The sequence below is a fragment of the Cydia splendana genome, chromosome Z, assembly GCF_910591565.1.
Source record: "Cydia splendana chromosome Z, ilCydSple1.2, whole genome shotgun sequence".
Taxonomy (NCBI): domain Eukaryota; kingdom Metazoa; phylum Arthropoda; class Insecta; order Lepidoptera; family Tortricidae; genus Cydia; species Cydia splendana.
In genome coordinates this window covers 39040097-39064630 of record NC_085987.1, presented here as the reverse complement: position 1 = coordinate 39064630, position 24534 = coordinate 39040097, and the positions used below count along the sequence as shown (strand labels likewise).

The 24534-nt window shown below is 35.6% G+C and overlaps 1 protein-coding gene and 1 long non-coding RNA gene across 2 annotated transcripts in view; one reads left to right on the top strand and one right to left on the bottom strand.

Moving 5' to 3' along the window:
* The window catches only part of LOC134804162 (uncharacterized), a 147299-nt gene that overhangs the window by 60430 nt on the left and 62335 nt on the right, over positions 1 to 24534 (top strand). The window lies entirely within an intron of this gene.
* Positions 5453 to 24534, bottom strand: part of LOC134804071 (glycerol kinase 3-like) — a 62327-nt gene continuing 43245 nt past the window's right edge. Inside the window, exons 7-8 of the mRNA XM_063776972.1 lie at positions 23956 to 24091; positions 5453 to 9023 (exon numbers count right to left, since the gene is read on the bottom strand). Of these exons, the coding sequence (XP_063633042.1) occupies positions 8751 to 9023; positions 23956 to 24091 (409 nt within the window). The 3' untranslated portion in view covers positions 5453 to 8750. The remainder of the gene's footprint in view (positions 9024 to 23955; positions 24092 to 24534) is intronic.

Genomic DNA, 24534 nt, shown 5'->3' with positions numbered 1-24534 from the left:
TTTTCTAGTTTCATTATTCATCTTTCACTCAAAGTGAACCAAAAATGAAAAGTGAATTCATAAGTGAAAGAATCCAACAATGTTGGATATTTTCATTCGGCATCTTTCACTCGCACTCCGAATGAACAAAAAATGAACAGTGTGAACACAGAAATGAACGTTCATTCGGATTTTGCATATTTTTTCCCGAATCCTGTGGGTATACTACCTACTATCTAGCTAGACAAAGATAACGTAAAAGCAATAAAATGGTGTTCAAGTGGAACGAACAAAGTAGGATATATGGTAATTCTAGGTACTCTGTATAGTGTATAGATATCCCAGAGTTCCAAAACAATCGCCAGTAGCAAGGTATCGCAGTACAATTTGGAGTTTTATCCAGCTAGGTATACTGTCTCTCATTAAAGTGTTTTCTTTCGCTATTAACGGACCTATTACTAATAATAGAAGTTCTACAAAATTACTTTAAGTCATCCGCAAATGATTGCAATACGATTTTGGATCATCATCGGCTAGTTCTCTCAGCAATGTATTCGAGGCTCCAAATAAATTTCTTCTTGCGATCCAAGGTCGCAGCCATTACCAACGACGCTTTCTTTGCATCTTGTTTGTTAAAATCTTTATTAAATGATCACAAATTAAACTTATACCAAGATGCACAACTTCATTCGACGCCATAGTGAAAGAAAAGAAAAAATGAATAATCTTTCCAGCAACCGTGTGAACGTGAAATGAAAGGAAAATGAAACATTCACTCGAGTGAACATTCATCCGAGTGAACCTTTGCTAGCACTGTTATAGCGGCAGCCGTACGACCCGAATTTCATAGAAACACTGCAAATCAATGTACAGGTTAGCCATTTGGCACACGTATACTAGAGGACAAAAAAAATTGACCCGCAGTTCCTAAAACAATTTGTGTGTGTGTGCGAGTGCCGAGTCATTTTATTTTTTGTATGGAAAAAAAAATTTTTTTTTTAGAAACCCATCGTGTGTGGTGTTGTATGAAAGGGCTTTTTGAGGCGATTCTAAAAATGTACCACATCATTACATTTCAGCCATTTTTTTTTTAATAAATAAAAATAATTGTCAAAACATACCTAGTTTGGGCTCCTTCAGATACGATATGGCTGATTTGTTTTTTGTACAATATACCTGATATCCTCATATCTAACCCCAAAAAACCAATTTAAAAAATTATTTCATTTAGTATTTTTTTTTTAATTTTTCAATATTACATAGTGACACAGTACTACTTCAGTACCTATTTTACGAGTCTTATGGAACTGTACTGCAGATACGGTAAATATGAATCATAAAATGATACGTAATATCCATATATCTAACGGGAAATACCTCTTTAACCCTTTTATTGCGCCTTTTCATTAGTTGGTAAATTTTGTTTAGTTTTTCATACAAAACTATACCAGCTGATGAAAAGGCGCAGTAAAAGGGTTAAAGAGGTATTCCCCGTTGGATATATGGATATTCTTCTTCTTCTTCCCCGGTCCCTCATTGCTGAGGATCGCGACCATGTATGCTACGTCTCCACAGTGTGCGATCATAGGCCATATGGGTCACGCACTGCATGTTGCCGCCAACCACCCTCTTCACAACATCAGACCATCTCGTGGGTGCTTTTCCTCGCGCTCGCTTGCCCTCTATTTGGCCCAAGATAATCTGCCTTTCTAGGTCGTGCTTTTTAGACCGCATGATATGACCAAAGAAGCTGAGTGCGTGTTCTTGACATTTTGTAGAGAGCCGTGTGGTGATCTTCAGCTCCTCTAGGATAGACTTATTGGTTCTCATAGCTGTCCAGGGTATGCGTAGGAGCCTTCGCCGACACCACATCTCAAAAGCGTCGATTTTTGCCCTGTCGCGACTTTTCAAGCTCCATGTCTCGGCACCGTAAACGAAGATCGAGAATACCAGAGATCGGGTCAAGCGCACCTTGGTTGAACGACGAATACTTCTGTTCCTCCATATCTTGTCGAGGTTCGCCATTGCACTTTTTGCCATGCCAGATCTACGGCGTATTTCGCCAGTGCAGCCACCGTCACAGGTTATCAGCGACCCGAGATACACAAACTCACTCACTTTTTCATATTTACTGAGTGCATCGGTGATGGGAAGTAGATTGGCTCGGTCTACCACCATTACTTTCGTTTTGGAATGGTTAATCTTAAGACCAAGCCTAGTACTCTCAACCTCAATTTTCTTCAGAAGAGTTGCCATCTCCTCTTCGCTCGATGCCACTATCGTCGTATCGTCTGCGTATCTCAGATTGCTGACCCTGTGTCCACCCACTACGATACCGCCTTTCCAGCCGACTTCCTCATAATATGGTCGCCGTACAAATTAAAAAGTTTCGGCGACAGAGCCTTGACGAACGCCTCGTTCTGGATGGAAATTATTTGACTTTTCACTTTCCAGTTTCACGAAGCTCGAACCACCGAGGTACAAATTCTGCACCAAAAAAGTAAGGTATTCAGGCACGCCCATCTCGATCATCACATCTAACATCGTACTCCACTGGACGCAGCCAAACGCCTTAGCGTAATCAATGAAGCACAATATCAGTGGCGTGTTAAACTCACGACATTTCTCAATGAGAAGTCGGACGTTCAGGATTTGCTCGCGAGTTCCCTTACCAGCCACAAAACCGGATTGTTCGCTCGGTATCTGGTGATCAACGAAGGAAGAAAGCCTAGCGTTTATAATGCGAAGGAGTATCTTGCTTGCATGCGACATGAGAGACAAAGATATGGATATTACATATCATTTTATGATTAATATACACCATATGTGCACTACAGTTCCATTAAGTCTCGTAAAATAGGTACTGAAGTGGGACTGTATCACTTAGTAAAATTGAAAAAAAAAAAAAAAAAACTTAATGAAATTATTTTCAAAATTGCTTTATTAGGGTTAGATATGAGGATATCACGTATCATTTGCGATATATTGTACAAAAAAAAAATCAGCCATATCGTATCTGAAGGAGCCCAAACTAGGTATGTTTTGAAAATTATTTTTGGCTTAATTTAAAAAAAAATGGCTGAAATGTAATGATGTGGTATATTTTTAGAATCGCCTCAAAAAGCCCTTTCTTACAACACCACACACGATAGGTTTCTAAAAAAAAATTTTTTTTTTCTCATACAAAAAATTCAATGACTCGGACACACACACAATTTTTTTTAAGAACTGCGGGTCAAAAATTTTGTTTTGACCTCTAGTATGCGTGTGCCAAACGGCTAACCTGTACATCGATTTGCAGTATCTTAAAGTGAACAGGCTAGACTATTAGCACTAGGTGTAAGGTGTATAAGTAAACTTGGCTTTACAGTTTCTAAAACTTAGGTAAGGCTTATCTTATCGAAAATACCTCGTCAACAACCACTTTAGATTGGATTTAGCAGGATCTACTACAAGTAGGTACTGAAACTATTTAGTAACATTCAGGCCGTTTTTCAACAAGCGACATTGACTTCAGTCATTATAACACCATTGTAATTAATATCTTCATGTTTGTGAATCATTAATAAAAACATGCAGTCTACCAACGAGGCATCATCTAGTTTGCAGACAAATTTCCATTTTATGGAGAGCAGTCATGGTGGAAAGATATATATATAAGACAACCTCCACATAACTATTGGAATTGCAACTTTGACAAAAAGTATGTAGCTAAGTACTTATAGATTTTACCAAAATAATATTGTTGCATCAAATTTCTTATCTGTTAAAATGTTGTAATAGCTTCATTACTATATCAAAATCGGTATGGTAATGACATTCAAATTTCGAACATCTGAAAGAAATGAAATGTCAATTGCATACAATTTTGACAAATCTCGCATGTTAGTTGGTATCGAACGATATGGCAATCGACCCCGACTCAAGTTAGTCTCCGAATTAAAAAAAAACTACGGATGCGTGACGTGCGAAAGTTTTCATTTGCCGCCATTTAACGTACAGTTTATCTTTTATTTAGTTTGCAAGTAGAGAAATAATTTGTTATGTTGTTTTTAAAGTAACTATAGCAAAAATTTCGTGTAAAATGTATGATATTCGGAGACGCCACCTCATATCCGCGAGTTCCGCCAAAAATGTCGGCTGTAATATGAGGTTAGTTAGGTTATTTGTGATCTAAGACAACCAGCAAGCGGAAATATTAGAGATACCCCTAATTATCTCGATTCTCCGGTCCCACCTGCAAATCCAAGTCCCAAGAAGATATCCCGCCGTGTTGAATTCAGATCACACCCAGTGTATGAGGCCTTAAAGGTAGGAAAACGGTTCCTCTTCAATGTGAGCTATGTAAGAAGAAGACGCTAATTACACGAGTTCTAAATTTCAAAATTAGTACCTAATTAAACTTTTTTTTGCGTTCCTCTAAATTTGTCCATGGATGTAGTTACCTAGTTCGAATCGATTTTGTTTTTAAATTTTTTTAGGCTAGTGTTAAACATTCCCGCACCCGACCCGATGTAGGTATGGTCCTAACATACCTCTCTAGGTAAATCTAGGCCCTTAAGGGGTGAATTTTTGGGTGCTTCTGAAATATTATATGTGCTCTCGTTCGTGTCCTTTAATGCTCCTTATTTTTTATACAGGTATTTAATGAATAACCTAAATTAAGGAGGGGTTCAGTAAAAAAGTAGCAGTGAAGTATTTGCAAAATTTTCAATTTTTTGCTAATTATGAAGCAGTTTATTTATTTATTAATATGTAGATAAAATACTATAAAATAAAAATACCGTCATATTTAAATGTATAAGACTTTGAGTTTTCTCATTTTCATTGCAATGTACCTTATTTGTAAATTTTTGAACAACACAATTTCAAAATCATCATTTGCCGTTTTCTACAACACCTCATAAATTCTCTAAGAAGACGCTGTTTAAAAGTTTTAGGTGAGATGTCATATAAAAGGAGAAAACATGAAATCGTCCTTTCATTTTATACGATTGTAGGTACCTATTTAATTTTACAAAATAGTATATATAGATCACCACAAAATAGCACTGCTTAAAATTTACCACAAAATAAAATGAAAAATCTACTTAAGAGCCCATCAACGTGCACACTAGCGCCACTGCTAAATAATCGTGATTATTTAAATTTAACGATAGGTATTTAAAGTTTTTATGTTGCTGGATTCGTTAATCTATGCTCCAAAGTTAAACGGCCGTTTTTGTTTTGAGTTCATAGATTGACGAATCCAGCAACATAAAAACTAGTTTGATGTATTCAAAAGGTACTTAAATACAAAGTACAGTACGTAGCGGCCCCCTTTTTTAAATATATTTCGTTAAATTTAAATAATCACGATTATTTAGCAGTGGCGCTAGTGTGCACGTTGATGGGCTCTTAATGTGCTGCTACTTTTTTCCGAACCACTACTTAGGTAGGGGCTTAAAGGAATATTTGTAAATGAAGACCATCATTATAGTCAAAAATATATTTTTAATAATAAAAATAACGAATGACCTAAATAAATTGTAGGTGTGGTAAACTGACAATATGCGTCTAATAAAATAAATTGTTCTATAAATTAAATATAAACAATCTTATTAATCGTAACAAGATATTGAAAACTCAATATAGTGCATCATTAAAACATACTTGTAGACAAAAAATACTAAGACGCGTTTAGCACTAAAGTGTCATTCTATGGAACTTGAAACTTGAAACAAACCGCCATATTAAAATTGTCTCTGAATGTCAATTTACTAGTGACTTTTGTTTACATAGTTAGCAAGTTCCATAGAATGACACTTTACGAACAAATTGTAGCTGCTAATTAGATAATTAAGTAGATGGCGCAGTACTGTGTGATACGTTTTGTCTCAGCCTGACAATTTGAGGGCAACAGTGAGCGAAACAATAATCAAAATTGAATGGACTATACTTATAGTGTCATCATATTCAGCTTATTTAAAACTACGCGTCTTGGCACTGCTTTATCTATCATACCCGATGACGATTTTGATTTCAATTAAAAGTATGTAACGTATGCGGAATGAAATTTTCACAAAGTTTTTATACAAAATTTTAAGAGTAAATGATTCGATATTTAAAAGTTGATATTATCTTTTGTTTTCTGTATTATCTGTCAAAGTGTTGTACAAATCATTCGCTTGTAGGATTTGTGTAAAAAACTATGGCAAATCTCGAAGAAAAGCGTCGAAAAACCGTGTGATTTTCGCGTCACATCCAGATTGCCCGAAGTCGAGGATTGTTAAACATTTTACAGAAAAGGTGGAGAGCCGAAGGCCGGTTTATAATATATTATCATCCTATTCTCTTCGACATACGACTACTAGAAAACCAGGTTCGGGCAAAGTATGTTCTTGTGTGAAAACAAATACGGCAGGTTGGGTAGCTAAATCCTACAAGAGACCTCGGAAAAAAATTTAACTGTGATGGCAAAACAGTGAAAAAGTATCTACTACATGATATGGGCATTGCGAAACAAGCAAGAAAAGTAAAACCCACCATGTACGAAAAACCAAAAACTTACCCAGAAGAACAGACTTACAACTTTGGTCAAAAACATATTCTATGCAAAAAACGACGTAGAATGCATTATGGATATGGATTCACCTTAGACGGCAACGAATGGCACAGGGTAACTTTTATTTCCAGAACGCCAATGACCCAACTGAAGAATCAGTAAAATATGGCTGGATACAGGCTCTAATTATTATTTTTTTCAAATAAATAATATTCTTATTCTTAATTCGATAAATTTAATTAGAATTAAACAAAACGCCAACATCGACTTACACAACAGCCATGGATAAACTGCCAACAAATTGACGAAAAGCAGCACGCATGGGGCCAAATTACTTTTTACTTTAAAATTTGTTAGTAGATTGTTTTAAAAAGTACATAACATTATCGTTATATTAAACATTTTTTTTTATTTTATAAGGTTACACAAACATTGTGCATAATTTCATTCCGCATACGTTAAACCCTGACTATACTATTGTCATCCACGAAGGCGCGCTCAACACCTTCTCAACATGTACCTGGTACCTAAAGTAATTGTAGAAGGGTGGAGCGCGCCATCGCAAAATCATCTATAACTAGAGATATTTTCTTATCGCTCAAGAGGAAGAAGTAGGTCTAATAAGCATCTAATGTTCCCTCTATTCAAATACAAACAAAGAATTTGTTGTGTGTGATGTGTGACCCTTTGATCCTCTATCTACGTATTCAACGTATACGGAATTCCATCCATTTGGCCCACCGTTTGTCAAACTGAAACGGCATACAGGCTGGGTCACTTAATACCTATCTTCTTAGGCCTCCAAAAAAAATTTTGGGTATCGGATTTTCACTATATCGACGGGAATGTAATGGCATCTATTTATTTATAAAACTACTAAGCATGTATATGGTTTTAAAAATATGTAAGTATGCGAAACTTTGGTAACTTTCCCTTCTCTACTTAGTTATGCTTGTTTTTTTCATTTGCTATTTATTCCATCTAGATATTTTAATTTAATTTTCAACATATTGTGTAAACGTCAACAACCCAATACTGTTACGAGGACATCTACTACTCTTTTCTTTCGTTAGAAACCTTATCATTTTACAGCCTGCAGTAATCTCAGGACTATTTTACAGTCCGCATTAATTTTACTTCGACGACAGAACGTTGACAAGACAATACATTAATGTTTTTACATCCATGCCTTGTTCTGCTCTTCCCATTACCCTGATAATGGCTATGGGCCCGTTCAACTTACCTTGCATGGAGCATAACAATTAATTATTATTCTTAAGCACATATTGTAATTGTCATAAGTTGCGCTTTAATGAACAAGAAAATTCATGAAAATCACATAGTGTAAAAATCCTGTGCTTTGTTATGAGCCTTTTTCATTAAGCTTTATTAAATCTTTGGCTGCTAGACCCTTTAATGCAGGGTTTCTGGTGTATATCGCAAAGGTTGTTGAAAATGAGTGACACCGCCTAAGTAATATTTTTCAGACAGTTCATTAACTTGACGATTCTAAATTGGAGACAGTTTGATGCATAAACTACGGCGACTAAAACATATGCAATTCGAATATATTACTTAGGTCATTGAAAGTCCAAGGCCATTTTACGCCGGCCCTACATTACACGCGGTTTAAAATTTTCAATGTGCGCATATGTAATTTTAATAACCCTTTTTTTAATGAATATTCCATTTAAAGTGCGTTTTTTGTACAACGTTACATGTATCGTTAGACCGTTTAGTTTAGTACTTTAACGACATCACTGCGGGACTAGACCAAAAGACCTTACAAAGCCTGCTTAACTCGTATCTGACAGGTATATCAATATTGCCAATGAAAAAAATATGTTTTAATAATTACTTCGTTGATTTGATGGGATGGATGATTTAGGTACTTACCTATATATTATACCCACATGTAGATGAAAAGGGAGCTTCGCCCTCTCATTCCTAGGTATTGTGTATTTGCACTTGACGCCTAAGACATCTAATACCTGCATACAGCATGATACTTAAATATACATATTTGTATTACCTAACTGATAATATAATCCATTTTCACTCCATTTCAACTTTACCTGCTTACTTACTTATATTATTGCAAATATACCTAGTCACTATAAGGCGATACTTAACTAATATATTATCAATATTAACGTTCAACAATGTATAAAATTTTACACGAACAATGAATTATCACAAAAATATCAATTTCAATTCCAATATAATATTAATTTTGGTCCCATCCTAAAGACCTCTCAACTGCCATTTTCCACTGTTTATATCTCATATCACGTTCGTCATCTGTGATACGTGGAACATAAATGGTACCATCGGTCATAGGTATAGGTGTGACCGGTTTAGAAGCGTCGACTCCCCAATAGGCGACTTGCGCTGCGCCTAAGGCGGTGCTCTCAGTGAAGCCTGCTCTGATAACGTTGATGCCAATTAAATCAGCCTGCATTTGCATGACCAGTGAATTTGACGTCATACCGCCGTCCACCTGGGAAGAAAAACATTCCTTAAGGAGGATAAAATATATGTCAAATGTCAATTGTGTTAATCAATAAATTCTATTAATAAAAATCGGTTTTTAATTGAACATTATGGTTAAGTTATACGTGTAAACTTAACCATATGGTCAAAATGATCAATTAAAAAAGGTTTTCTTGAATTCATAAAACAATAATATGTTAAACTTAGGAAAATATATTATTTTAGTGATGGTGCAGCTGCACAATACAAGAAGAATTTCATAAACTTGTGCAATCATGAGAATGGTTTTGGATTAAAAGCAGAATGGAATTTTTTCATCGCCTCTCACGGAAAAGTCTTTGGGATGATGACCGCACATTGTGAACTGTACAAGTGTCCAAGATGAATACTGCCCCGGACGTCCGAAAACCATCACGACTCCGGAAATGGTCTCCAACGTACATGATATGGTTATGGCAGATCGACGACAGAAGCTATCTGAAATAGCTGACACTACAGGTGTCTCGAAAGATTGGATACCTACATTATTATCCTTAGTTAGGAATTAAATATAAAAAAGTTATCCGCTCGTTAGGTGCCGCTATTGCTTAAGGACGATCAAAAGAGATTTTTAATACAATTGCTCAAAAAGTTTAGTTTTTGTAGCTGCAAATCGTGCGTAAAGTTTGATTTTTTTACACTAGTGCTAAAAAGTAATCTGATTGATAATTTTTAAATAAATGAGTATTATTCGAGACCCGCTTATAAATGACCCACCTGAACAACGCGCGATTGGGAATAAAGGAGTATTATGCGAGACCCAATAGTATTACTTGAATAACGCGCGATTGAATGAAGCTGTCTTTCGTACACTGCACTTAAGAATATAAATGTAATTAATTAGATATATATCAATATAAAGAAATAAAAAAAGATTCATGTTTTTTACTTAATATTATGTTCTTAAATAATAATACAATTTCTCTTTAATTGGCATAATGCTGACAACAGAATCCACATTGAAAAAGATAATGGCAATTAAAAGTAAAACTTTTTTATTCCCTTCCCGCCTTTTTTATTCAACATCTAAGTGATTTATGTTTGTAATTGCCATGTACGTCGTACGTATCATAAGTTATTAAATAAAAATGAGTGATTCAGACGATTTTGGAGTTAGTTTAACGCCACCAGATATCAAAGCAAAGGCATCCGTTGCAAGTGACAGTATATTACCGGAAAAACGCGAAAGCATTATACATTGCTGCCTATGAACATTTCGTCAACTGGAAACGAGAAAAGCAAACCGTATCATTCTCGGAAAACGTATTGTTGGCGTACTTTCTTGAATTATCTGAAATATATCAGGCACCAACTATGTGGTCAAAATACTCAATGTTAAAAACAATGATAAAGTCAAAAAACGATGTAAATATAGGTAGTTACACACAATTGACTGTATTTTTGAAGAGAAAGTCGCAAGGATATCAAGCAAAAAAATCTAAAGTACTGACGGCAGATGATATTGAAAAATTCATCAACGAAGCTCCAGATCATCAGTACTTGGCAACAAATAATAATACAATGGTATTATTTTCGTAAATGGACTAAAAAATAAATAAAACTGTCTCTTTTAACTACTGTGCTTTTTATATCATTGTAGTTTTTTCGCAATTGTATTAAAAAACGTTATATATTTTTTTTAATTAGAACTTCATACATTTAGACAAAATATTGCTTGTTTAAGGAGACTCGACTCAATACAAATTAGCCAACGATGGCGTTTCGGAACTAATACCGTCGCGGCATCTGTCATACTTCCGTCTACATAAACACGCTGCTGCGACGCCTCTGCTTTGTGATTGGTTGACCATCACAATTTTTTTTTTTTACAATTGACGCCCAGGAGATTTTCTCTGCATTGGAAAACTTGTAAAAGTGTTAAAGTTTTTGTTTTGTGAGTGAAACTGTGAAAAATACTAAATGTAAATGAGTGACAGCGATGAAAATACCTATGTTGCTCACTACTGCTTAGGAAACGTTATTAGATTGAGTGTTTCATTATTCATTATTCACTAGTAGAACTAAGTATTGCATTGGGTTAATTTTGGTAACACTATATTTTTGACTCCTTTCCCGAAATTACCCCAATGCACCTTAAAAAATGAACGCAGTAGTTTTTCATATTAACTGTTTTACTATTTCAGTTAACTTGAGTAAAATAAGTCAGATAGTAGGAGTAGTAAGTATGGTATTATTGACTACTTATTTTAGTTATTTTAGTTAACTCGTAGAAAAAGTATTGTATACAATAGTGATATAATCAAGCTTTTCAATCTCGTACCTTACTTAGGCAACTCAGCAAGCTTCGTTATCTAAACACGGTACTCGACTGAAAAGCTCTCCATTATATCACGATTGTATAAAATACTATATTAGTAATTCAATCAAACTGTAAACCAACTAAAATTATTATTGGGTTACTATCAAATTTACCTTATCGCTAAAGGACAATATAGCTCAAATGTCTGGATTATGTTATGTCTTTGTGGCAACATAGACATGAATGCTAAATGCCTCTTTAGCAAAATGTCTGGATCTTAGAATGTTACAATTTAAAATGATCTAGCAGCAAAACATCTTTATCTTCGAATGTCTTTATTACTTAATAGACATAAACGCGAAATGGTCCGGTAGCAAAACGTTTGTATCTTAGAACGTCTTAGTTACTAAACAGTTAAGAAGCAAAACGTCTGTATTGTGTAATGTCTTTTTTACTCAATGGAACAAACGCCAAACGACCCGTTAGCAAAACGTCTTGATTTTAAGATGTTAAGTGTTGATATGACACTTGATAATTAAAACCTTCCCGCACAATCGATTATTTACATCCTGGCCACTTCAGCATAAGAAGTCTTACTTATTGTCATAATTCAATGTCAGTGAATGTTAATTCATGCAATTATTGCGAATTTCCGTGCTGTAAAATTATAGAAATATACGATTTACAGAATTATATTGTGTGCTACGGACGATAATATGGATGGCGATGACTTTTCCTTGATGTTTATTGAGAGTCAAAAAGGAAAACAGGTATTGATACGAAATGGTTATAGATACAATTGTGCTTCTTTGAATGCCGGAAGGACTTCACTGTGGAGATGTAGTAAACGAGGGGAGTGCACTGCTTCTGTGACTCTTAATGCTGCAAAAATAGAAATCATAAGGGAGAGTAAGCTGGGCCATTCTTGAAACTCTCACACCGTAAAGAACCAAATTGATTGTGTGATAGATAAATGAAAAAAAATGGCCCGTACACAATTTACTCCCGTTAGAAAAATTATGGAAGAAGCTTTTATTGAGTCGGATCTTGATATGATACCCAGTTTTCATTAAAAAAAATACATTACACCGTGCCAGGAGGAATTTCTTGAACATGCGTAAAACAGAATTGTCTTGTATAAATGAAATAGAGCTGCCTGAAATTCTTTCTAAAGATTTTTTTAGTTGACGTCGACGGCAATGAGAACAATAAACTTTTCTTGTTCGCCACAAAAAGATGCCGAGAGATAGTGAAATTTATGGTTGATGAAAATACACAGTACTTAGGCGACGGTACTTTTGAGAAACCCGATCTATTTCGTTAATTATATGCAATGCACGTGGACATTGACAGTTGCACGAAAAGTACCCACGTTGTGCCATTTGCATTTGCGTTGCTGCCCAATAAATCTCAAGACACCTATGAACGCCTCTTTGAAATTATCAAAGACTATTTTGAAATTAATATCAAACATTTCAAGTGTGACTTTGAGATTGCACAACAAAATGCGAGTCAAGTGGTGTTTCCCGGTTCCATAGTAGCCGGTTGCTACTACCACTATAATGCAGCAGTGTGGAGAAAATTTAGGAAATTAGAAGTATCTAACTACGGAGAGTGAAGAAATAACAAGGCTCACACTAGCAACCTACCGCTACTACCAGCAGAGGACATAGCCAATGTTTGGCTATGTCTTTGTGAGCGAGCACAACGCATGAGTATTTTAATAGGCAATGGATTTTAAGAACATCCCTTAACAAATTAAGTTGTTTTGGTCAACGTCACCGTACCAACAACGCTGTTGAGGCATCCCTCAACCTCTGTGCCGGTCTGTGCCATCGCACAGACGATATAATACTAGGGTGGGGCCAAATAAGACCATGATCGCATATACAACGTGTCCCAAAATTCAACGATAAGCTGGCACGAGAAGATGGACCTAATCATGACTACTCGAGGAAAAAAAGAAAAAAAATTATCTCAATTTATTATGGAATTACACCCCTAATGGTATTTTTAACGACCATGTCTACAATTTTTTAAATATTTCTATTTTTATTTTTGTATCGGCAACCTAAGTAGCCCTGCTATCCACCACAATCCTTAAAAATACCAGAATACATGTAGTTTTTACACAAAAATTTATCAAAGTTAGTTTATCCTTAAAATTTTAACTTTCAGTCCACTTTCACTCATCGTGGTGTACAAAAAAAGTACTGACACTACTATGGCAAGTATTTTAGAAAGTTGACGCAATTAACCAAGATTCCAAAATGGTATAATATTCTAGGAAAACTAGGCACTAAATAAAAAAAAATAGAGTAAATGTTGGAATTGCCTGCCACCGGCATTAATACAGACACGACATCGCTTTAAAAATGATCGTTTGATTAGTCGTGCATATCTTCTACCATTGATATGATCCGCAGCCTGTGTGATTCTTTGGCGAAGCTCGTCCAATGTTTCAATGGGTTTTGAGTAGAGTCTGTCTTTGAGACAACCCCAGTAGAAGAAGTCCAGGGGGTTTAGGTCGGGCGAACGGGGTGGCCATAAGATAGGACCAAGTCGCCCGATCCAACGCCCTGGATACTCTTGATTTAAGTATTCTCGCACATTACGGGCTATAGTGAGATGGGCAACCATCATTTTGAAGCCACATGTTTTGGTAATAATCACGTAGAGGCACGTCTTCTAATAAGTCGGGCAAGTCGTTTTGCAAAAAGTTCAAATTAGTATCGCCATTCAAGTTTCCTTGTAACTGAAAGGGCCTAATTACTTTTCCATTTAATATGCCCGGCCATAAGTTAATCTTAAATTAAAAAAAAAAGTACAGTGATCCCCACACTAGGCTTAGCCTGTGACGTGGGGATCTAAGCCAAATACGATTTATTATTAAATCTAGGTACATTAAAATTAAAAACTAAGAATTTTTATTAAATGGCTGTGAAGTGAAAGTGTTTATGTGAAGGTATGTGTGTATGTATGTGAGTATGTATGTATGTATGTACGTATTACCTACGACAAACAGAAGAGAAGAAGAGTAGCCGTGCATGTTATTCAATTGATATTGGGATTTGTCTTGTCTCATCAGGTGCGGATTTTCATTGCTCCAACTATACATAGTTGGAGCAATGAAAGATGGCTATTTGAATCTTCACAACTTACAACTTGTGAAGATTCAAATAGCCATCTTTCTTGCAGGTTGATTCATCCGACCATAGAAGTTTATCTAAGAATTGGGGATCTTCCCTGTGCTTTTGCAGCATCACACGGCAAAATTCGACCCGTAGTGGATAGTCCCGCGGTAATAACGTCTGCTCACGCCTGTAGTGATATGGGTGAAACCTGTGACGTTTTAGAATTCGATGAGCAGTACTTTTTGGGATTCCCGTAGCTAGTTCTATGGCACGTACCGAGGTAGTTGAATCGTTTTCTATTTCATTGAGAACCACTTCATCGCGTTCCAATCTACCTCTTCCATCAATTTAAGATTAACTTATGGACGGGCATATTAAATGGAAAAGTAATTGAGCCCTTTGAGTTACAAGGAAACTTGAATGGCGACAGTTATTTGAAATTTTTGCAAAACGACTTGCCCGACTTATCAGAAGACGTGCCTCTACGTGATTATTACCAAAACACGTGGCTTCAAAATTATGGTTGCCCAGCTCACTATGCCCGTAATGTGCGAGAATACTTAAATCAAGAGTATCCAGGGCGTTGGATCGGGCGACTTGGTCCTATCTTATGGCCACCCCGTTCGCCCGACCTAAACCCCCTGGACTTCTTCTACTGGGGTTGTCTCAAAGACAGACTCTACTCAAAACCCATTGAAAAATTGGACGAGCTTCGCCAAAGAATCACACAGGCTGCGGATCATATCAATGGTAGAAGATATGCACGACTAACAAACGATCATTTTTAAAGCGATGTCGTGTCTGTATTAATGCCGGTGGCAGGCAATTCGAACATTTACTCTAATTTTTTTTTATTTTGTGCCTAGTTTTCCTAGAGTATTATACCATTTTGGAATCTTGGTTAATTGCGTCAACTTTCTAAAATACTTGCCATATCAGTACTTTTTTTGTACACCACGATGAGTGAAAGTGGACTGAAAGTTAAAATTTTAAGGATAAACTAACATTGATTGATTCTTGTGTAAAAACTACATGTATGCTGGTATTTTTAAGGATTGTGGTGGATAGCAGGGCTACTTAGGTTGCCGATACAAAAATAAAAACAGAAATATTAAAAAAATTGTAGACATGGTCGTTAAAAATACCATTAGGGGTGTCGATTTTCATTTTTTTTTTGTAATTCCATAATAAATTGATATATTTTTTTTTTCTTTTTTTTCCTCGAGTAGTCATGATCAGGTCCATCTTCTGGTGCCAGCTTATCGTTGAATTTTGGGACACGTTGTATAAGTACTGCAGCACTGAAACATGAAGCTAAATGGCAAGAAAAGAGAATTACAAGTGTTCTCTTTGAAGCAACAAGAAGAAAAAAATAGTAGATTGTACAACAAGGGCATAAAGTGACCCATTTTTACGCGAGGCAATTTTTTGGTCTGAGCGAAGCGAAGACCAAAATAGTAGACGAGGGTAAAAATTGACATTTATGCCCTTGTTGTTCACTCTGCTTTTCACTTCGATTGCGAGGAAAATAAATTATATTTTTCACGGCAATTTACACCACGAAATTGTCGTAAAGCGAAAGAACATAATACATAACCAATTCCCGCCAACTAACTTTTAATTTTTTTTTTTTAATTTTCAACATGTGATCAGAGTTTCAGACGCTTGGTTTTCTGAAAAGTCAAACATTTCGGAGCATTTTTGAACGATAATCGACTCCTATTTTATGTGATTTACTAAATTTAATGACAGAAAATACGAATTTCTAATAAATTGTAGCAAAAGTAAAATAATATAACAAGTTTTGTCATCTACACAATTTTATTGCTCAGTAAAATTGTGCAATATGTTTTAACTGTTTGGCTGTTGAGACCGATTACCTTCGTCTTAGAAGAAAATTTTACTTTTATGCTCTAGAGCCTAAATTGCGATTTTATGTCGTCTCCACACGACATAAAGGTGCACTTTTTGAGCATGAGAAGTGAAAAAATATTTTTTGATAGAAAGTGTAGAAGAGAAATGAAGAAACTCACTGAAAAAATTATCACCGCATTACGTTGTTTAAAAAACATCAGCGACATTATTTTGACTAAACAGATAGTTTCTCAACTAAAGGAGTAGATGGCCATGTTTCTTTATTTTTTATAAAGGAGTAGTTTAGTTTGTTTTAGTTAGTTCAAGTTAATTCAATTATGTTCAATGTTATATTTATAAATAAAATATAATTAATACAACTATAAACATTTTAATTTTATTTATCCATACTAGGCTGTCCTTACGAGCATTTTGTAATATTATAAAATTAGTAATGCATATAATGTAATAATTAATCTAATTGCGGACACATTATCTGTAAAAAATGTACGAACATCGCTTCTGATTGATTAAGAATCCCTAATTTTGAGACCTCTAGAGTCTTATGTTATCTGGAATGGAGTATAATTAGTATGGAGAAATCCAAATACAAGTCGGCACGAGTTAGAGTACCAGGAATTACCTCAAATTTACGTTCCGAGTGTGATGGGATAAAACCAATGTTTATAAGGGGTATGCATTACTAACAAATGAAAATGTCAAAATAAGGGACACCCCTAATCCAAACTAATATTATAAATGTTGCCTAAGGACCGCGCCAGAATGATAGTTGACAACTTTATGATCATATAAGTACTTGTTTCTGCGTCAAAGAGTAAAACTTTTTAGTTGTTTATAAAGGGCAGTTAAGTGTATTTTTTGACAGTGACAAATACCAGTTTAAATATATTATCAAAATGCATTATCAAGATGGGACGAATAAACTTAGAAGTTCGCAAAAATATTTTGGACGACTGGTGCAAATTGAAGGGTATGCCGTTCAAAAAACTCGCTAAAAAGTATAACGTTAGTCCGTCAGGCGTACACAAATTAATAAAAAAGTTCGGTGAAACTACTAGTTTACAAGATCTGCCTAAGACTGGCAGAAAGAGAGGTACGTGGGACACGTCACTGGAGAAGAAAGTGACGCGGAATGTTTCTACAAAAACCGTCCTTTTCGGTACGAGACGCCGCGAAAAAAGCCAATACGTCGCCTTCTACGATTCAGCGAATCAAACTCAGGTGTAACTTAAAAATATACAAAAAAACAAAAACGAGATGATAAGCAGACGGCAGCTGTCCGAAAACGTAGTAGAAAACTCTACGATGTTGTGCTAACCAAAAAAAAGCTATGCATAATAATGGACGATGAAACATATTGTAAGTTTGACTTTAAAACCTTACCAGGACCCCAGTTCATCACTGTACGGCTAGTAAAATGGTTAATCAAAAGGATAAGTCTATCTGTGTTGAGAAATTCGGCAAGAAGATATTAGTTTGGCAGGCAATCTGTCAATGCGGGATGCGGTCTAAAGCATTCTTTACCACAGAAAACTTGAACGCCGAATTATATCGCAAGGAGTGCTTGCAGAAGACTTGGCATCATGCCATTATTCTAAGGTCACACTAGAATGGTATAAAGCCAACAAAGTGGACGTAGTTCAAAAAGACATGAAATCGCCTAACTGCCCCGAAGTGCTCATATTGAAAGATACTGGGCTAAGATGAAGCGGCACCTACAAAAAAAAATGTAAAATCTTCAACGTCAGTCAATGACTTCAAGAAAAAGTGGAATAGGGCATCAGAAAAAGTGACAGACTTGGTCGTCCAAAATCTGATAAATAATATAAAAAAGAAAGTCAGATTGCAAGCAAAATAAGTTTACAGTGAATTCCTAAAAATAGTGTATTAAGGGGATGTTAAAGTTTGGTTTATTTTATGTTATATTTTTATATATTAGGTACTCAATGAAAAATATGCACCTTTCCAGTTGTCCACTATCATTCTGGTACGGTCCTTAGCTTTAACTCTGTGGTCTGTTACATATTTGTATTGTAAACACATTGACACATTACATTTCCAGACGTTTTGCTACTAACTCGTTCGGTGTTCACGTCAAACTAATAATTTTACATTCGACGAATTAGGTATTCTAATTATACATACTAATTTACCTACATTTCATGACGTTTTGCTACTAACTTGTTCTGTGTTCATGTCAATCAATTAATTTCACTTTCGGCTTATTAGGTATTCTAATCATACGGACTATTTATATTTCCAGACGTTTGGCTACTTATTCATTCTAATTCTTAGCCATCCAGCTAAATTGACTCTTTGCTGACCGAGTATTCTACTTTCATGTCGTCCAGCTGAATTGACTCTATGCTGACTGTGTATTTTACTTTTATGTCATCAAGCTGAAATGGTCGTTTAGCGATAAGGTAAATTTGATAATAACCCTTATTATTTACTGGCACATATTAGCTATCACTAGCTGTCAGAATTGCTGAATGATGAAATTGATGAAAAGTATGTATGCATTAAAAACATAAAAGAAACGCCAAACTTAATAAAATTCGATATCAGGTCTCGCCACAGGAATGCTAAAACATACCGAGTATACATTGACTACGCATCGAATAGTACCGAAGTTGAAGGCATACGAGGATATTGCTGTGACTGTTCAAATGGGGTCAGGACAATTGGATGTTGCTCGCATGTTGCGAGTGTTGCTTATTATTTAAGTCATGCCAGGTTTCTTGCTATAATACTACGACCTTCTGAATAATATTATTATCGAAAATATTTTCTACAGGTGAGACAGTGGTCGTCATTAATATCGATATGGAATGGTCCTAACATTTTTTTCTGTCAATGAGCCTACAATAAATTCTTATTAACTAATTCCTACTAATTCTCTATTTTCCTTGTTTTTGACACACATTTGGAATAATAATACTATTATTAAATGCAACGATACCATAGCAAATACATTTCATTTGCAGCTGACGACAAAATCAAGAAACCTACAATCGGACGGAAGAGCAATCCTCTTCCTGTGGTGTGACCACTACAGACTTAGACGGGCTCTTATCATTTTCCACTACACTACAGTAAAATACGTATGCTTTTTTTGACATGACGCACCATATTTGATAATACGCTCTTGCTAAAAACACTGCCAATCATTAATACAATATGTTTCTTTTTGTTGTCGATTATTGGATATAACTTATGTTTGGAAATGTAATTTTTTATCTTTTGTTCTAATTAAAAAAAATATAACGTTAGAGCATTCCTGAGAAGTAACCCTACGTGGGATTTCAAGGTTAGTCCAATGGCTAAGGACACCCGGTATTATATAAGTACTCACATCTCCCTTAACCACTTTACGGGTTAACACGACAAAATCAAGAAACCTACAATCGGACATTTCGATATTTTCTACAGATGCTAAGTCTGCATACGTCAACATTGGTAGTAGTACTTACATCTCCCTTAACCACTTTACGGATTAACACGCGGGACGCTATCGGTCATAAAAATCAGTTCCTGGCTCGTAATCTATAAAGAAAGCTCATTTTGTAAAACCAAAAGTAGCCGGTAGAAATACCTAAGTTCTAATTGCCAGCATTATGAGAAAATAAGAAAAAAATCATACTTTTCTCAAAAATCACAAGAATGAGAAGAAATATAATAATGAAACCTAAGATTGACGATTTATCCGACTACCATAACCTGCTAATAAAACCAAATAAATCAGTTTTAATCTTCTGTCGAAAGATGGCAGTAAATGTACTGCAGCTACATAATTTACCATGACAGTAACTCTCTATTTCAAATTCTCTTTGCCACAGGCTATTGTCAGTTCAGTACGGATACCGTATTGCTCTGTTTTGGAGTGCAATAACTCCAGCCGGACAAGAAATATCACACATGGAGGGATTTCATATCATCACTATGTATTATTTCATTAATATTTCAATATTTTCTAGTTTTGGTTTTTCGCTACGATTATTTGATTGTTTAGTACAAAAATCAACTTTATTTAAATGTAATAAGGTTGATATCAACTTCCTGAAATTATAAAGGATTAGTCTTCGCTAGTTTTTACGTATGGGCTATTAAGGATTTTCTACACAGCACAGAACTTGGCACCCATATAGATCTCAATTATTTAAGGACACATATTCTTAATATTGAGCTCTCATTTCACATTTATGTTTTTGTTGGGATTTCCTTTACTGTAAAGTTCAAATTATTATAATGGGCGAGGGCTCATAATCTCTTTCGAAATAAGAAAATATGGCCAATGATTCCTTTAGATAGCGTTGTGTTTAAATTTGTAGTAGTGTACGTGTTGGCGACATAGGTTTCCATACTAATCTAGGCTCGGGCCGCTTCCCGTTCTTTCTTTATTTTATTCCGTAGTTGTGCTACTTGTCACTGTTCTTAATTTATTAGCCGTGTAATCGGGTGTACTTCGGGGCACACGACTGGTGGGAAGGCTTGCGAGGAACTGATTATTGCACTGAATTTGTCGAGTCCATGAATTCGCGTCTTCAAGCTGTAACAGACAACCTATCCCCATACCTAGTTGTATACTAGTTTTTTGTCGCTGAAGTTTCGTTTTCTTGGAAGAAAAGTATCTTAACTTTGTTTCATATTAGACGTGCGCGCCGCGCCGCCATTCATACGCGCCGCCGCCGCCGACTCGTCCACTCGGCGCGCCGTTGCACGGGCAACTGAGCGTTTAAGCCCGATTCGGGTGGATAATAGTACATTATTGTCGAGGCTCGGAAGTAGCTACTTGCAGGCTGAGGATTCGTATTAAACGGACGACCTTGGGAGTCCGTTTAATTGAATCCGAAGCCAGCAAGTAGCCTTCCAGCCGAGTCATATATAGTGCTTTTCTCAAAAATGGTGCGAGAAATATACATATTTTAGAAATATTTTACAGAAGCAACGTTCTTACGTATATATTTTCACAGAAAAAAGTAGAAACAATTGAAAAAATTGGCTTTGCCGCCTTTTTATTTTTTTAATAAAAAAATAGAAGTGTATTTTACTGCCGAAAATACGCCAACCTATTTGAGACAGCTAAATAGTCGCGGTACTAATCATCTGTTTGGCTGTTTAATGGGCCTGTGCCTTCATTTGATATGGCCATTTCAATTTTTAAAAAGTTTGGAACTCGACAAATAATGGAATTTGTATGCAACATTGCAGTCCCAAAATCGAGACTGCAATGTTTTTAACTTTTTAATTTTTGACTCACCATAAACTACGCGCTTCGCGACCTATTTTTTAGACGTCAAAGTCGACTTTGCCGTCCATTTTTGAGAAAAATTATTTTTATTCACAGCAATTATGCAACATATAAAGAAAATTGCATGTTATTAATAAACAATCTGTTTATTTTGTTGTTTTTCTCTTCTTATTTACCACACCAAGATGGCAATTAAAGTAAACTATTGAACAACACACTTACGCAATAAGTCTAAACTATGTATGTACAAGAACAGCGTGTGCGTGAGTATAATGCTAGTGAAAAACTATAAATAGTTATTTTTTGCAGTTTTTAGTAGGTAATACCTAAATGAAAAAAAATAGCTACACGCCGGCGCCGCCGCGCCGCGCCGACCTAAAATGCCGGCGCGCCGCCGCCGGCAAATTTTTGGTCGGCGCGCACGTCTATTTCATATACAGGGTGTCCCTAGCCATTGGACAAAGCCGAAATGTACATATGCATTAGGGTATTTAGAACCAGTATACAAATTATAATAACAATCGGTTCAGCGGTTACGAAGAAATTAACAAATTATGATTTTTTTACTTTGGAGCAACCTGAATGTGTTAGTAGCTCCTGAGGTAATAAATAGTATGAAACCTTCTTCGACCGTTTTCATTATCTTTTTTATTTATGACATTAATAAGATTCTGACGTTTGACAAATGTCATCATTGCCGCACATTTTCATGCAAATTGTCAAAAGCACTGCCAATGATTAATACAGTATGTTTCTTTTTGTTGTCGATTATTGGAAATAACTTTTGTTTGATAATTTATTTTTTTATCTTTTGTTCTAATTAAAAAAATATTACCGTTAGAGCATTTCTTAGAATTTCAGGACCCTACGTGGGATTTCAGGGTTTGTCCAATGGCTAAGGTCACGCTGTATAAAATAAAGACTTAATAGTTTTTGGTTTTAGTATTTTTTTAACACTTTAAACGAGAATATATGTATTCTTATAAATAAAAATAATGGTCAAATCCATTAATTACAGTGTAATTTAAAAGATATATTGATATCCTGGCATCAGCAACTTTTAGTGACAAATGTGTTTCATTCAAACAAATTTCTTTAGTTAGTTCCCGATTCGCCGGATTCCTGATTCGCCGGATTTACTTTAGGACGTGACAGGACGTCACAATCCGAGTACATTAGAATCCGGCGAATCGGGAACTAACCAGCTATCACGCTTGTAAGCCGATTCTAATCTGCCATTCCTATAAGAGAAGTTTGCTTGACGTTTTCAGGACTATAGACAGGACTGTTATAAGGTACCTAAACCGTAGCAATGTAAGCTTCCGAAGAAATCATGATTGGTCATTGGTTAACCGAGTTTTGTTATAAAGTAACCCCTTTAGTACCTACCGTTTTGTAACTAAAATTTCGTAACCAGCTACAGACTGGGAATCAAGATTCCCAGTTTGTAGCCGGTTATGTATTGGGCCAACGTGTTACCGTTTGGTAACGAGCTACAAAACAGGAATCTAAAATTCCCTGTATGTAGCCAGTTACGAATTGGGCCAGAGTGGTACCGTTTGGTAAATAAGTTTTGTAACTGGCTATAAAATGGGAATCCAAAATTACCTGTTTGTAGCTGGTTACGTATTGGGCTTGCATGGTATCCTTTGGTACGACATGGTTGTGTTTAATTCATACTTTTCTGATTATAGGCTGAAAAATGACGAATTTGTTCTAAAGTGGAATTGCGAAGGCGAGACATTTAAGACCACCAATAATAGCTTGGAAGATTAAACAGATTTGTAGGTCGACAAAATTCACCTTTACCGGAAATATTGAAAACTTTGCAAAATGAGGCAAAATTTTATAATATTTCAATATCAGATCTGAACAAAAGGTTTACCAACCGTGGCTACGAATCGGTAATTCAAAAGTCCCATTTTGTAACCAGTTACAACCCGGGGTTTATTTTTCCCGTATCGATGCCGGTTACCAAACGTGGTTACAAATCGGTAATGGAAAAGTCCCAATTTGATGCCAGTTACGAATTGGTATTTCTTTCCCGTTTCGAAGCTGGTTACCAATTTTTAGTTACCAAACGGTACTGAAGGATAGTAACCGTAGCAACATCAGCATCATTGGCCAACAGAGTTTTTCCGATATTATCCTTGTACGAGTTCGGGTCCCAATTTACATTTCACGACTAAATTAAGAACAGTGACAATAAGTGGCTCAACATTCTTTACAAACAATTTGATTCAGAAATAGATATGCGCAAGAAACCAGCACAGGCGCACTGCACCAAAAAATAAATAGGTACTACATGATCCAGGAATACACAGGAAGCTGAAATTATTGAAGATTTCATGGTTACATTACATGATTAAATGATAATAACCTTCAGTAATTGTAGAGGTATACCACAGTCCTCGTTCATGGCGTCCAAAATATCTCTGACTTGGTAACATACAGCCTCTAGAGCTGCTTTGATTATGTGTGACGAATTTGTGTCCTCAGTAATGCCACAGATCACCCTGAAATTGAGAAACGTTACATATTAAAGATTGTTTAAAAAATGCACACCACTCATACAAAATTGAGGTGCCTTTTAGAGCTTATATCAATTTTTTCTTTTAATTTAACTTTCAATGCAATTCTGTTTCAAATAGAAAATTGCGCATTTTATTACGATTTAAGTTGTAAACAGGCTCTTGTTCTCTAAATAAAGGTTCAAATATCAAAGTTCGGATGAAAAAGGCTTATTTCTTCTTTCTATTCCTTGGCCGATATTCGACAAGACAGTCTCTTGCGTCACGCGGTTTTTCTATATTGAATGCTTTCTATATTCTATTCGAAAAAGTTATGTTGATGAACAAGAAGCTCAAACTAAATAGAGACACCATGCCCTCCTAGATCAAGACCAAAGTGTACCTAATTTGTTAGCAGATGAGTACCTACTGGTCCAAATTATTCCCAA